At 42.4% G+C, this 16,335-nt stretch overlaps 1 protein-coding gene across 1 annotated transcript in view; it reads right to left on the bottom strand.

Moving 5' to 3' along the window:
• OXCT1 (3-oxoacid CoA-transferase 1) overlaps nt 1-16,335 on the bottom strand; it is a 143,235-nt gene that overhangs the window by 118,283 nt on the left and 8,617 nt on the right. The window contains exon 3 of the mRNA XM_074995618.1: nt 15,799-15,889. Within this exon, the coding sequence (XP_074851719.1) occupies nt 15,799-15,889 (91 nt within the window). The remainder of the gene's footprint in view (nt 1-15,798; nt 15,890-16,335) is intronic.

The following is a 16,335-nucleotide window of genomic DNA, read 5'->3' as shown; positions in this document are numbered from 1 at the left end:
CTTTGCATGCAGTTACAGAATGCTGACTGAGCACACGCATTACAGAGCAGTGGCTAGTGAGGGACAATGGCTGATCTGTAATTTAGATTTGTGAGATTTTAGTCTCTTATTACCAAGCATTGTAATTCCCCGTCTGGCTGCCTCTGTAGCAGTCACTGAAGCATGTCCTCATCAAGCAGGCTTTTACATCCCTGGTCCCAGAACAAAGCATGCACATTTCATACTCTCCATTTACCTCAGTAGAGTCTCTGCCAAACAAATGTCTGTAGCCAGGAAGGTCACAAGACACAGTCACATTAAAAGTATTTCTCTGTTGGCGTCACCGTCACACAAGCTGTTGAATTATTTTTGAAGTAGTTTCTTACCCTCATGTTGAAAACAGTTTATATTTGTTGGAAAGGTATGATCATTTTCATTCTAGGCTAGGGGTCATACATCCCCAGTTGCTCAACACACAACATTAACCATTTGCCATATTGGCAAGAGGCATAACACCACAGTAGGTCATTCTACAGCACGTGCTATTATGTGTCACACTGCCATGAATTCCTATTTTTGGTTAATATGATATTCTGCTTTTACTGCACGGCAGTTTTTGTTTGGTCCCAGACAGACACTTATAGTTTTGGATACTAGCCCTTCGAGAACGGTTTCCTATAGTGACTCCGTGACTAAATTTCTAGAAGGACACTCTTCTATGCAACAGCCACAAAGTCTATCCACTCACAATACCTATTTTGTGCTCTCTCCATCCCAAGATACTGAGACACGGAGATTTGTGGATGGAGCGAGGTGTTATACATTTTTATTATGACAATTCATTTCTTGTTTTTTCCTTCCTCCTCCCACCCTGCTTTTTGCGTGTGTGAGAGAATGTGTGAGTGTGCGCACACACATGCACACGTGTGTGTGAGAGAGAGAGAGAAAGAAGGGGGCAATCACAGGAATTTTCTTCTTAACACTTCCAGCCGAAATAATAATTCAGCGTTGAAATTAGGATTCATCCAGTCATATAGTAATAGAAGAAAAGACATGTCAGCAACATTTCCCTCCAAAGTTTTAGAGAGAACTATGATAGTGGGAGGAAAAGGGCACAATATACTTATCAAAGCTGCTGCCCTGCCCCACCCCCAATTTAAAGAGCTCCTATACCTCTGGTGGTGCCATGAGAGCTGGAAAAGCAGTCGGGGCTCAATCCAACTCCCACCAAAGTCATGGGAGACTTCACTGATTTTACTGAGAGATGAATCAGACTCTAAAATCCAAATCAAATATATTTAGGTGTTGCTGTGCTCAGCATTGAAATGTCTAATTGATTTAGGAGCTTAAATTTCATTTAAGAGGAATTTAGGCACGCAGGACTAAACTATTTTCACCGACCAGCTGTGAATACTCGCCACACCCATCAAGACATCGGCCTGCCAAACCCAATTCCCTGTTCCTGAAGGTGAACAATAACAAGCAGTCAACATCTTGAAGTTTGAAAAGAACAAGCAGCACACCCTGTAAAAAGAGCCCCTCATGGAAGAGCACACTCTTACTGCTGCTACGAAAGGGACTTTTAAAAAAGTGTAACGGTAAATCTTATGCACTTTACATATATGGAAAATATCGTATGGAATGTGTTGAAAACATTTTCAAGACTCAGAAGGTTAAAGCTGCTCAGACTTATGGCAAGTTCCACAGTTACACTTCATTTCCTTTAGGAGAGCAGGAAAGCTAGTCTGTCTCCTCCCATTTTACTCTCTGCTGTGAAATGTATTTCTACTTACAACAAATGGAGGGATTAATTCCCTTCACTCATTTTGTGTCTCTTCATATTCTCCTACTGAGGAAAATATTTGCAGAATTTTTACTACTCATGTTTGAATCTGAGGTGTATGCAACATATTTCAAAGGCCTAGTGAATGATAATGATTGAAGGCTAAGCTTAACATCTGTTGCATAACATTAGAGTGACAATGTACTCATGCCGTACTACTGTTAAGCTTAGACCAACTCCTGTATTTCCATGCATCATCTAGAGCCAAAAATCTAGAAGTCAAGTTGCTCAGTGTTATATTTGATTTCTTAATGGCGCCATACTTCAGTAACCTTAGGACGTCATCTGCCAGAATCCTGAAATAGCTCCTATGATAAAATTAGAAACATGAGCAGTGCGATCTTCCTCTGGGATTACAGTTTACAAAAGGGTTAGCTATTCAATAACCGTAATAATAAAGAAACATACGTTAAAACATATAGACCAAACAACTTGACTGATGGTTTTTTTTAATGGATTTATTTCTACTTTTCTTTGACAAGTCTAAAAGCCAAGTTCACCTAATACAACTCACTGCAGTGCTACTTTAGCTTGTAACTTCACTTCCTGAAGGGGCAACGTAGCTAGCTTTGTATTTACTGTGTATGTATGCATTCACACATCTATATACATCACACACAAGCAACACACTCCTCTCTCTCAAAAAATCATGGACTCAACAAGAAACAGCCCTTTCCCCCTCCGTCATCTGTTATATTCTCTACAATAAGCTGTTTGTCTAATTATGTCTGTAAAAATAGAATGAAGGCCTCTCAGCACTTTTGAGACATTCCTGATGCAAGAGTTCTCTCAGTTTTATACATTATTATGAAACATTAAAATCATGCAAATGTATTTCTGCTGCTTGTGTGTTCAGGGAGCACGTAGCATGCAGTGGGACTGCCATATGTGAATAATAATGAGGGAAGTAAAACAAATATTGACACTGAGTAAGTTACTTCACAGAGAAAATCTGTGGCATATGGGGAAAGAGGACTCAAATGACAGCAGCATGGCGGTACTACAACCACTAACTAAGGTTATGTCACAACTCCCGGTAAAATATGGCCAATAATTTTAATTTCTCTAAAATAAACATGCTTAGGGTACATCTTCACTACAGGGAAGATCGACCCTGCTGTGGTCACTCTTCCAGAGTTTCATTTAGTGCATCTCATAGGGATGTGCTAAACTCAACTTACAGGGCATCTGTGTTGGCACTGGTACTCCCCTGCCTCCCTCCCTCCGCCATGTCCCCCTTCCCCAAACCAGGAGTAAGGGAAGATGATGGGACTGCATGACCTCCCTTAGTGGAGATGGCACAGAACCCCTAATTAAGATACGTTGATTCCAGCTACATAAATAACGTAGCTGGAATGAGAACAACAAGAAGTCTTGTGGCACCTTATAGACTAACATATTTTGGAGCATAAGCTTTCATGGGCAAAGACCTACTTCATCAGATGATGAAGCGGGTCTTTGGCCATGAAAGCTTATGCTCCAAAATATCTGTTCATCTATAAGATGCCACAAGACTTCTTGTTGTTCTCGAAGCTACAGACTAACACAGCTACCTCTCTGGCAGCTGGAATGGCATACCTTAATTCAACCTTCAGCCGTAGCGTAGGCCTGCCCTAAGTTACATTCCAATGACAGTCGGTGAGCTACACTGGGGGGAAGTGGAGGTTAGCAACACAAACTTGGGGTCATTTCAAGGTCTAAAGGCTGCAGAGAGATATTTCCTGAAAAAATAACCATTTTTCAAAAAGTTTCAGGGCTGGTTTTGATTTTTGCGCTCCCCTGCCACACATATAGCAGAACCAGTCATCAAACTATTGATGTGACTGTGATAGGTTTGGTCACAGAGGTCCCCTTTCGGGCTCTCATCTGGTGCCCTGACCAAGCCACTTAAGCTGCAAACCTGCCCCTCCCCCCCCAGACTCTCCATCACACTGTCCTGCTGAGCCAAAATCTTTGGCTGGGGGAGACCACACCAGAGTTAGGAATAATGTCCCCCTGAAGAGAGACACAGACAATGAACCAGATCAACTCTGGGAGAGCTCAGCACTCAGGAAACCAACCATCAAATGGGACCAAAACCCCAAATACATCTGTCTTACTCCGCATAAAACTTTTGAATAGTGAAAGCTCATAAGGTTAGCCCTGTTTATCAACGAAAGAGAAATATGCACAGTACTTGCTGTCCCCTCTTAGTAACAGTTATTTACACTGGGCCTGATAACAAAGGTGACTTTATTAAATACAAAAAGTATGTTGCAAGTGAAAAACAGTCAGATCAAAATAAATTACTAAGTTAAAATAAACAAAAGAACACCAACTAATTCTAATATACAAAGAAACTTGTTACAGGTTTTTTACCCTGAACAGTTGATCTAAGTATCTTTTCAAGAAGCTGAGCAGACTCCTAGCTTTGGCCTAATCCATGCCCCTGCTAAGTCTTAGAGGTTTCAAGCAGGAGACTTCTTAGGTCATAATGGAGGCGGCGGGAGTCTTCCGGCATCTGGCAACTACGCTTACTGTCTGCCCCCCTTATGCCCCTTTTACCCAAGGTGTGTTTCGTGCTAGTTCAAACTTTTCTCACTGAGTGGAAAAGCACCAGATCTAAAATGGGTTTCAGCATCAGGTGGCTTGGCCACAGGTCTTTCTAGACCAACCAAGGCTACTCAAAGGTCACTGACCTGATCACCGAGCCATTCAGGTTCCAGGGTATCAGTAATGGCCTTCATTAACACATTTAGAATTATAAAGAGACGCACATGTTCTGCCCATTCTGCAGCCTCTCCGCAGTGACTTAAGATGATTCTGGTCTACCAGATGTTGTGATTCACTGGGCAGAAATTATCCAGGCCTTAAACCTGGTATTCACCTTACTGAATGTATGAGAGCAGATTTGGAGGGAGTCAAATGTATGTACAGGAGTTGTGATAGTTTTCTCTGATGTGGGTTATTTGCTACTGAAACGGTATGAAAGCTGGTAAAGTGCTGAGAATATTAATTGGGAAACTGAAGGGTTTATGTCTGTCCAGAAACTGTAGACAGCATGGCACAAACATTACAAGCTCTGAAACTTCACTGTTTCTCAGAGGTGGATTACATCTATTGGACAGAAGCTTGTGACAGAGGAGGGAAGATGATATGACCAATCACTCCCCCAGCCCTTTTGTCCTTCTGTAAAGTTAGATGGAATCCTGTGGATAACAGTGAATTGGTTGTGGAAGGAAGTGAGGAACTTACACATTTCAGCAACAATGTGGATTACCAGAGTCCAGGTACATGGACAATATGTACTGGGGAACTGCTGGGTGAGCACAAAGATAAAACTGCACAAGCAACATTGACTGTGTGTTTCTTAGTTGTCAGAAGTTTGAGTTATGCTGAACTCAACATTTTGCAATGAAACAACATTGTTTTAATGTTGTTTCTCCCCCACTGATGCAGCTTCAGGCGTCACGCATCCACAGAAGCCACATGGCAGGTAAATTAAGAAAGCAAAATCTATTTCATTATAGTATAAAGTATATTAACGTTTTCATTCCACTACACTTCATTATTTGTTAAGAGCAGACAGTGTGTTTGGAGAAAGCACAACTGTAAACACAGCTCCTGACCAAAGCTTGGAATCAAATTAGAATGCAACACAGTAACAGATGGTTTATCTGCCTTGGCTCTGAGCTACACTAATTAAAGCCCATAACAAATATTTTTCCATTATATTCAATAATCCTTTCCCACTTTTGCATCTTTTTTTCTACTCCATTCAGTCTCAAGCCTGGTGTTACAAGCAGGCCAAATGCTTACCACAATGTCACACTTCTATGTACTGAAGCAAGTATGCCTCCAAAAATCAAAAGGGTCTTTTTCAGAAAGCACACAAAAGATGAAGAGTGCAGCAGGGACAACAGGCTGGTCATGCCTTTAAGGAGACAGTTTGACTCAGTGGTAATCTGACAGCATGCTGCTAATCTCTTTTAAAAAGATCATCTCAGAGGATCCAGAAGCTTAAACACAATGAAATAAATAGTACAATGAAATTTACAGAGCCCCAAAAATCACATCCTTGAAAATAAGGTCATGTATATTTAAAAGCCACCAATGGAAACAAATGACACAAAAATAATGTCTTGTTAGATATTGGGCCATATACAGCAGGCTCAAAATTGGTGCACAGAGCCTTTAAGGAGACATTGATACTGTGACTAAAGTTATTTTTCCCCTTTTCTTTTTCCACTATATGAATCATGAGGACTGTGTCACATTAAGGCCAACTCTGCAGCCCTATTTCCTTACGACACAAGTAGACCCTCTGACATTAATTGTTGAAAAGAATGGCACTCCTCAAACCAAGTAAGGGTAGATGAAACTCTTTAGGAAACTAGCACAATGGGGGAAAAAAACCAAAACTAAAACTGACTGTTTTTTAAACCTGTGTATGGTATTTATGAGTGTATCCCTGCTGTACAATTCTGCAGAATCATTCAAAAGCCTATAAAACGATGAGGCTCAATTAAAATTCAGAGTTTTTAGAGTAATGTTAAACCTTTTATTTTCCTATTGAACCATATTGGTGTCATCCTAAATAAATTCCACATAGTTGTTCCATAATGACCCTAAGTAGATATCCAGTATGACGGGACAAAACATAGAATATGTATTTTAAAACAATTGACCGGATGAACTTTAAGAACATATCATACTGCTCAGGTAGCCTATGGTTATACATACAGATATTCACTAAGGCCATGTCTACATTAAATAGAAACTTCAAAACAGCCACGCTAACGGCCAAATCGAAAAAATACTAAAGTAGCACTGAAATGCATACTCAGCACCTCATTAGCATGCTGCCGGCCACGGCAGTTCGCTCGCCCGCAGCTTGTCTACATGGGGGTCCTTTTCAAAAGAACCTCACCAACATCGAAATCCCCTTATTCCGAGGAACAACAAGCAGGCCAAATGCTTCCTAGGAATAAGGCAATTTCGATGTTGGTGGGGTCCTTTCGAAAAGGACCCCTGTGTAGACGAGCTGCAGGCAAGCGAACTGCCATGGCCAGCAGCATGCTAATGAGGTGCTGAATATGCATTTCAGCACCTCTTTAGTATTTTTCGATCTGGCCATTAGCATGGCCATTTCAAAGTTTTTAATTAGCGTAGACACGGCCTTAGGGAGCATGCCTAGCTGTGACTGCAGGGGGATGACTCTGCTCTAGGAAGAGAGTTGCTTGGTATTCTGCACTGACATGAACTTCAGTTCTAAAGATACTTCATCTATGGAGAATCCAGAAATGAGTAGGACACAAGGCCACCCACAGCTAAAAGCCCTTCCCCAGCCTAAGGAAAGGAGCTCCTGGATCTATATAGCAAGTAATTCTAGGGGCCACTAATGAAAAACAAGGGCCGGAGTGAGGGCCTGCAGACAATGCAGTTCAGAAATACCTTTGCTCATATAAGTAAATATTACACTTTTGTTTAAATGATTACAGGGGGTAATGCAGCCCTGGGATCTTCCAGCTAGTTTAAAGGAACAGACAAGGTACTTCCTTTAACATACCTATTCTTTAACAAGAGTTTTCTAATGTGATGGCTTGGCTGGCTGAAATGTCTGATTTTCTCAATCTTTATACCTGCTAATAAAGGTCAGCAGTCTCATTATTTAGAGAAGATCCCTCTAGTTTTGGTGAAAGGACATTCACAAGGTTTATGTGGCTAAATGTTGACATACTTTGAAAATTAGTTGTCCTCCGTCAATTGCTTTTACCTTACTATTTCAGGACTGATTTTTTTATGCAAAGAGATTGTGGTACTATTAGGAAAATATTAAAAAGTAGGCATCAGTATTAATTCTGTACTCAGAAGTAACCCAGCGTGTGCCCAATAATTGTTTGTGATTTTCCTCTCCCTCAAAGGTAAAATGGGCCATGGGTGGAAGATCACAAGCTTAAAATTTATCCTAAAGGTAAGTCTTTCACGATGCATTAAAACCACATTCAGTAAAGGACTTAAAAAGTAGCCACTACATATAAACCTCCAGGGGAACACTTTAACCCTTCTGGACCTCTCTCAGCAGAGGATTTAAAAGTAGCAATCTTGAGCAGACTGCTCCAGAAGAAGAAAAGATCAAAAAGAAGTGGATTACCCAGAATACACTGAAGCTGGTTCAAGAGAAAAGAGCACTGAAGATCAGAAGAGATGTTTCTGAGATGGCAGAACAGCAATATAGGATGAAATGCAATGAGGTAAGGAAAGCAGCCAGAAAGGATAAGGAGAAATGGTCAGAGGAACAATGTGAAGATATTGAGAGGTATTATGGTCAATGTAACACCAGGAAGGTGTATAAGACAATTAGGAATATTAATAGGACAAAGCAGATGGCGATCAAAGATGAGAATGAAGAAGTGCTCATGAACAGGGAGAAGATTGTGCAGCAATGGAAGAGATATTGCACCAATCTATACAAAGCACAGTTGGACCCAAGTGTCTCAGAGAGACTGACTGAAGAGATATCTCCCCCAAGCATTGAGAGCGAGACTGACATTCTGAAGAAGTAAGTAGAAAAAAAGCAGCGAAACGACTAATGAACAACAAGAGCCCTGGAAATGATGAGATTACGGGAGAGATGATCAAATACGGTGGAGAAAGCATGATTCAGGAGATACACTGACTATGTAATATAGTGTGGAAAGAGGGGAAGGCGCCTAAGGAATGGACAAGATCTGTGTTAGTGACAATACCCAAGAAAGGAAGTACATTGGAGTGCAAGGACTACAGAATGATTGCCCTAATGAGTCATCTAGGTAAGGTGCTGATGATGATACTGACTGAGAGATTAAGATTGCAGATAGAAGAACATACAACAGACAAGCAAGCAGGGTTCAGAAAAGACAGAAGTACCATACAGCAGATATTGGCACTAAGACTGATAGCGGAGAAAGTTCGACGAAAGAACAAAAACGTATACACTTGCTTCGTCAATTTTCAAAAGGATTTGATAGTATAAATCAGAAAGTGACTTGGGTGGTGTTGGAGTCATAGGGAGTAGATAGCAGACTGATATGGTTGTTGAAAGATATCAATGATAATGCAGAGGCAGCAGTGAGAACATGCGGGGAGTTGGGAAGTTGGTTTAAAACAAGTAGAGGTACGAGACAAGGAGATCCAATATCGCCAAGTATCTTCATTGTACATCTGGAGAAAGCGATGGATAAGATCAAGGAAGAGGTAGAAGGGATATCTGTGCACAGGAAAAGAATTAACAACTTGAGGTTCGCGGATGAACAACTTGAGGTTCGCGGATGATATAGTTATCATTGAGGAAAATGAAGAGAAGCTAGAGAAAACGATATGGGTGTTAAACGAAGAAGAGAAGCAGTACGGACTGATTATGAACACTGAAAAAACAAAAACAATGGTATTTGGAGATAAGGAAATAGGAAGGAAGATCAGTGTCGATGGTATTGAACTAGAAAATGTAAAGAAGTTCACATATCTGAGGAAAAAGCATAACGTATGATCTAGACTGTAAGAAGGAAATAGCGACTAGAATAGTGAAAGCAAGAGTGAGTTTGAAGGCAAAGGATAAGATCTGGAAAAGCAAAGCACTTAGTTTAAGAACGAAGCTGGGCATCTTGAAAATGTATGTATTCAGCAGCATGTTGTACAGATGTGAGACATGGATGACAACGAAAGATTCTAAAAGAAAAATATTGGTGTTTGAAAGGAGTTGTTATAGAAAGATTCTGAGAATAGGATGGATGCAGAAGGTCACCAATGAGGAATTATATAGGAAGATACAGCCTTTTGAAAGAGAACCTGCTGCAGAACGTTACAAAATGGAAGCTACAACTATTTGGGCATATTTGTAGAATGAACAACGAACAAAAAAATCAAGACCCTAGCATTCGGCATAATGGATGGTTTGAATAGGAGAGGCAGACCCCACAGCGAATGGGTAGATGATTGGTGCAAAGCTAATCTACAGAAACTAAGCCACTCTGCACGGGACAGGGAAAGATGGAAGGAAATAGTGAGAGAGGCATCAGACACAAACGGGTACTGAGCCCACAGTTATTCATGATGATGATGAATCTTTCCTTAAAAAAAAAAAAAACGCACACACAAAAAACCTTCATATTCAATTGCAAAGAGAAGCAGCTAAATTAGAAATCATTTGCAAAACTACACAATTCCATCTCAATAAGGATCTTAATTGGTTAACACTCTACGCAGGCAACTTCCCCTCAATGGATATCCACATCTCCCCATGAGATGCACTGAAGGCCACATTCACCCTGACTGACTACCCTAATTTACAATGCATAGTAACGTCTTTCTTTTGCTGTAATTTTCTTACACATATATATCCGCCTTTGCATTTCCACTTCAGTCCATCTGATGAAGTGAGTTTTAGCCACAAAAGCTTATGTCCCAGCACATATGTTAGTCTTAAAGAAGCTACAGGGCTCCTCACTGTTTTTAGATGCAGATTACCACAGCTAACCCTCTGAGGATTTTCAGTATAAAATAATTCTAATTGTATCAATTATATCATTGTCCTAAACAGAAAGAGCCTTTTTAAACAAAATCCCACAGGGTAACATCCAACAGGAAAAGGTGAGGAATATGTTTTATCATCTTGGCAAAGAGAATATTATGGGATTACTGCTTCATTCCCCCTTCAGGCATGGTAGCTGAGATTTGGATTGTACCACCACTGGAGAGAGCGGAGTACTCGGGCAGTATCATGCAAAGCCTGTCCATGGGGTGTCTGGCCGGCGAACAGACTGAAGACAACCACATTTGAGGGGGCCTCAGCTGCAGCTTGGCCTGCTGGACTACATAGGTGCTCCCAGCTGTGTGCCCTAGGAGTCTGAGACAGATCCAAGCTGTGGTGAGCAGGGGTGAGGTAACTTGGCTAATTGGACCTGACACTGCTCTGGACCTGGATTCTGGTAAGAATTCTCCACCTTGGGTGAAGCTCCCATTGCCCTGATCCTCTGAGCAGGGATCAGTGATGATTTCTGTCCACTTACCAACAGAGCCACAGCATGACAAGTGGCTGACAACACCTTGATACTGCACTGTGCCTGCCCACTGGTGCACACCTTGAGGAGCCAGTGGCCCAGATAGAAGAGATATGGACCCCTCTAGCCCAGTGCCTGAGGTTAGCTGCTCTTGGTACTGTTGCTAAGCCAAACAGTAGCACTGTCAAATGGTAATGTGTTTAGCTGACCAAAAAACTGCAGCAATCTCTTGTGGAAGGAGAAGTTGAGACGTGAAAGTAGGCCATCTTTGACCTGAAAGATGGTTATCGGTCTCTGGGATCCAGGGAGGGGATGATGGAAGCCCAGGAGACCGTATGAAACTTCAGCTTCTTGAGATACTTGCTGAGATCTTGCAAGACAAGGATGGGGCAGAGGCCCTGCTTTGCCTTCAGATATGAGGAAGTACCAGGAGCACAAACCCTTCCCTCTTCATTCTGTGGGAACTTCCTTCATGGCGCCTACCCTGACGCCAAGGTCCTTCTGTCATCCCTCGAAACTGACTGTGAAGTTGAGGTCCCCCATTTTGGGAACAAGGCCAGTCTACAAGAGGGTGGCTGCAAGAGTATAACCTGTGGACAACTGGCTGAGCAGGTGGTGGTAGGTCTCTGGAAGCTGGCATCTCCTCATCCTCAGAGCTTTGGGAAGAATAATCTGTCTCAGGTGACCGTGTTGGTGCCACTGTGGGGTAGACTTCCCCACTTTACCTGGGGGCCCACAGCTGTTACTTGGGAAGCAGTACTGGGAATCTGCCAGACCATGCCATGTACCCAGCAATCTGGGGTGCTGCCTACAAGCTCAGTAGTAATCTGGGAAGCAACGCCTGCTTTAAGCATGGTGTGCTGGTTCTGGTGACTGAGACAGGAAGTGAAGGGCCCATCCCTGATCCTGTAGTGATCAGCCATGGGGCTCCAGCCACTGGTCTCATGGCTCCAAGGAGCGCACTGAAAGCACTGAAGGGGCTCTGGCAAGCAGCACTTGGGCACTGAGGAGCAGTGCCCGCCCAACCACTGCCTCCAGGGCTCCCAAAAACAATGGTCCTGCGGGTCCAGTGACCAGCATGGGGATCCCAGAGATCAGTGCCTGGAGTTCAGCAATCTGTGCCAGGAACACAACACCTGGTTGTTGGAATGGCCCTTGGGACTGGGCCAGGACCAGGGTACATTGCCTCAGGGTGACCTGTGCAGGGGAACCATTGAAGGCTTTCCCTTGAAAGAGGTAATAGGGAGGGCACTTGGTCCCTCTTCCTGCAGAGTAGGCAGCACTGGGAGGAAGAAAATTTCCCATTCTGCTTGCAAGGCCAGGGCAGACGGCACTGTGAGGTACCAGGTGCCTCTAGCGCTCCCTAGAGCTGGGGCTGCACCAGGCATGCAGAAGGGCCAAGAAAAAATATTTGTTCATATTTTTAGTTTTAATTAACTTTTTAATATCAAGTTCTTGTGTTTCTTTTAAATTAGAAATTGAATTTTTTGTTAAAACAGGGGGTTGGATGATGGTAAAGAAGAGGTAGGGGTGTGAGGATTTCTCAAAAATAAAAACGGGGGCCTTATGCCAAAAAGTTTGGGAACCACTGGTCTAGAGTTTGCCAGAGCCAGTCCAGTGCAGGTATCATGGAGGGAAAACTTCCAGCAATGGTGCGTGGGACAATTACACACACCTACAATGGAATGGACATAAGCAAGCACTCAAAGGAGGAAGCAGCAAAAAGTGTCAGATTTCAGCCTGAGAAGAGCAATGGACATTTACACACTGACCCATTATCTATCCTCAAAACATGAATCATCTTTTATTAAAAACAAAAAGTGGCATGTAAAGTTAATAGAAGGTCAGCCTGGAGGCATCTTTCAACCAAGGGGAAGAAAGTAGATAGAGCTGAATGAGAAGGCAAATGGACAGAAGCATTACAGGATTAGACAGGAGGGTGAAAAGGTGAAAGATACTTGCAAAGGTCCCAGCAAGAGCCAAGAGACCTTTTATCAGGAGTGGAAAACTCTCTGAGAAGATAGGAGAACAGACTTAGTGAAATTTATCTAAACTACCCAGTGGCTCCTAAACATCTGTGAATTCTTGTACTCATTGCTAAAAAGCCACAGCAGTATTCTGAAATTATCTACATGTTAGCATAATATGAAGACAAACAAGATACTAACAGTGCTTTGCTGTGAAAAAAGTACTATCACTTTATAAGGTCACAGCTTTCCAAAATCGCACTCAAATTTGGCAATATAAGGGCTAAAAGTGTTTTAAGTGATGAATGGATCAGCATTATCTTATCATTCAGTCAAATTGTCAATAGACAACAGATTAAAAGGAGTTTTGTTAATGTTTAAGCTGCACTTACAAAGTTTCAGGAAAAAAAATTAAAGCCTGGATCTGGACTTTCATGCTATCAGGTTGCATCCTACTCAGTTATGCATTTTAACACAAGAAAGCGTGCAACTTCAGACATCTGATTTAAACAAAACTAATGAGAATTTTGTTAAATGAGAATTCAAGTGTTCTATGTTAATATTCTGAATCTATAAACAGAAAGCCTTATTCAAAGAGAATAGTCACTTTAAAGCAACTTGTAATTTTTAATGTTAATGGCTGTACTAGTGCAGAATACACGTGGAATGGCATTCCATTCTTAACTCACACTAACCATTTTTAATAAACCAATGTGTCATCTTTCTACCTACACATGTATTCCCTCACTGCTAACAAGATGTATGGTCCCATATTCATCACCACCCTTCTGGAAGACAGGGGTAGGATTTCACAAACTTTCTTTTTGAGGAAATGATCCAGAAGAATGACCAATATTAATCCAATTCCACTGATACAATGAGAGATTTTCCCCTTGTCTTGAAGCAAATGCAGATTATAGAAGAAAAAGTGAGCACAAGTCAGCAGAAATGATAGCACGCTGGCATTACTTTGTCTCACTTGCAACGTCAGGCGAACAGTAATGTCCAAAAAGAGGTGGTGGTGGTGAGGAATGGGATTCAACAAGACTTCACTGTAATAGTGATCTGTAACCAGTGTCTTGGGCTGCAATCATAGATTTCACCAGAAAATAAAGTTTACGGCAGGTTGGAAAGCCATGGGAAAATGTCCAAGAAAAAGCATAAATGCTACAGGAAGAAGCACTAACAATTTCAAGTTCTTCCCTTCAATCAATAACAAAGCTTTTTCAGGAGCTCCTCTGCTGCTGCAGGCGAGTGCAGGCCAGTATGGCCCATGCAGAACTACCTGTTTCACCACTATAGAGACCTTACCAAGGTTAAGTGTCCTGCACCCCAGCCTTCTGCCATAGCCATGGGCCCACTCCCACACCCTACCTCCCGCCCTGACCCTGTGCCAAACCCTCCTACCCCAAGTCTCCTTCCGCTCCTTAACTACCCCCAGATCTTACAGTACCACCCTCTGCCCCAGCCCTGACACCCTCCTGCACCCTAATTTCCTTCTAGACCCCACACTACTACCCCTTTCCCTCCAGCTGACCCCACTCCAGCACCCTAACTCCCGCCCAAACCAGGCACCCCCAGGCCAACCTCCTGCACTCCCACTCCCTTGATCCCAGCCTGGACCCTCCTCCTGCATCCCAAACATCTCACCCCCCCACCCCTCCGCAGAGCCTGCACTCTCAGTCAGAGCCCTAACCCAATCCCACCTCCACCTGCAGACCCCTCCTGCACCCTGAACCCACCATGTTGGCCCCAGCCCAGAGCCTAGGGAACCTCACAAATCTAATAGACCCAGGCCCTCAGAAGAGTTAATCTGGCCCTGCCTAACGCACTTCAAAGCAGATGAAGTGTTAGCCCTGGTGGGCTGGCCAAATTCAAGATACCTGCCCCTCTGCATCCTCCCTTCAGTTTTACTCACTCTCCTAATATTATTGCCGCTCACTGTCAAAGCCATTATGGTCCTCTCCAGAAGTAGATGCATTTCATTGGGAGAAGATATTTCTATATGCAAAGATTGTATGGCAAAACAACAACATAGTATAATTTCCCCAGCCCTGCAAGTCACCATCATGATGAAAGAGATCTAAACACATACAAGAGAAATTGTGTGAAGGCTGAGGAACAGGGTGACTACTCCTCTCCTCCCACTTACATGATTTTCTTAACTGTTATGTGCTCTTTAGAAAACACACCACCACAAAGGTTATGTCTAGGCTGACGTAAGAGACCCACCACCTGCCCATGGCTGGCCTGAGTCAGCTGGCTCAGACTTGTGAGACTCCAGAATTGCAATGTTAACATTTGGTTATGGGCTGGAATGCAGCTCTGACAGACTGTGAAGGAGAAGGTTTCACCGCCCACATTTCAACCCAATCAAAGCATGTTATCACTGATATTTTTAGAGCCACAGCCCAAGGCTGAATCTGCTGACCTGGTCTCTCAACTTGGTGCAGCAGATTTTCAGTGCAGCAAAGACACACCCCAAGACTCACTGAGGAGGATCCCTTTTAAAGTCTTTTTGCTGCAAATAAGTTACTATGCAAGGACCAAACTGACCTTCAAGAACTCCCTGTCTACGGCTTTTTAAGAAAGAAAGAATTGACATCATGGCTTTTAAAACAGTTTAGCTGAAATATGTATCAACTAGTTTTGTGGTGGTATTCCACCAAATAGATAACTCGCCATGTGCCAGAGCAGTGACAACGGCTCTCTCCGACAATGCTTGGAAGTCTATTGTACTTCTATAGTCATTCGAAAATAACCCTACCAAAAATAACTTAATGAGCAATCTGGGAATTTGTCCAAATCAACACAAGCTCTTGGCAGACAAAACATATGCACCTCACAAATCCTCTTAGGATAATTTTGGTCACAGAATGTGAAGTCACCACAGTGGCTTGAGGATTTATCACAGCTCTGTTAAAATATAATTTATATAAGCAGAATTATTAAGTCTTTATATGTAATATTCCAAGGGTGTCTGAACACCTACCCTGCATTATTACTGACTGCTGTCAACCCTTTTACTCCAGTCTTCAGTAAGCCTCCTATGAGGTTCTCCGGAATGCCACACAATCCAAAACCTATGCAAAACAAACACAAACAAAAAATGTAACAAGCATTTCAGAGAGAACAATTTCATCATAAGAAATAGATCTGTGCAGTGGATGGTGAAAAACTTACATTCTGTACAGAAGAGAATAATCTGGTTCTAGACAAATAAGCAGTTCCATATTTGGAGAGAATGTTTCTCAATCATGTTATTTCCATAACTATGAATGCTAGTTTGCGAGGGTACAATCCCCCTCCTTTCAGTCCAACTGCCTGTCCCATTACATTGCCTATGTTTATTTCCACACTGGATATCTGCTGCAGCTTCCCTACTTCTGCAATACAGTAGTACAGTTGAAGCTTTTTCACTTCTCAACAACCCATAGATTTGCCTCAACTGCATCTCTACCTTCATTTCCTAGGGTATGCTCTCCCTCAGTGCCTTTTTTGTATTTAAAAAAAGAAACAGTACCATGCC

Source organism: Carettochelys insculpta, chromosome 5 (genome assembly GCF_033958435.1).
Source record: "Carettochelys insculpta isolate YL-2023 chromosome 5, ASM3395843v1, whole genome shotgun sequence".
Lineage (NCBI taxonomy): Eukaryota > Metazoa > Chordata > Testudines > Carettochelyidae > Carettochelys > Carettochelys insculpta.
This window is presented reverse-complemented; position numbering and strand designations above follow the sequence as displayed.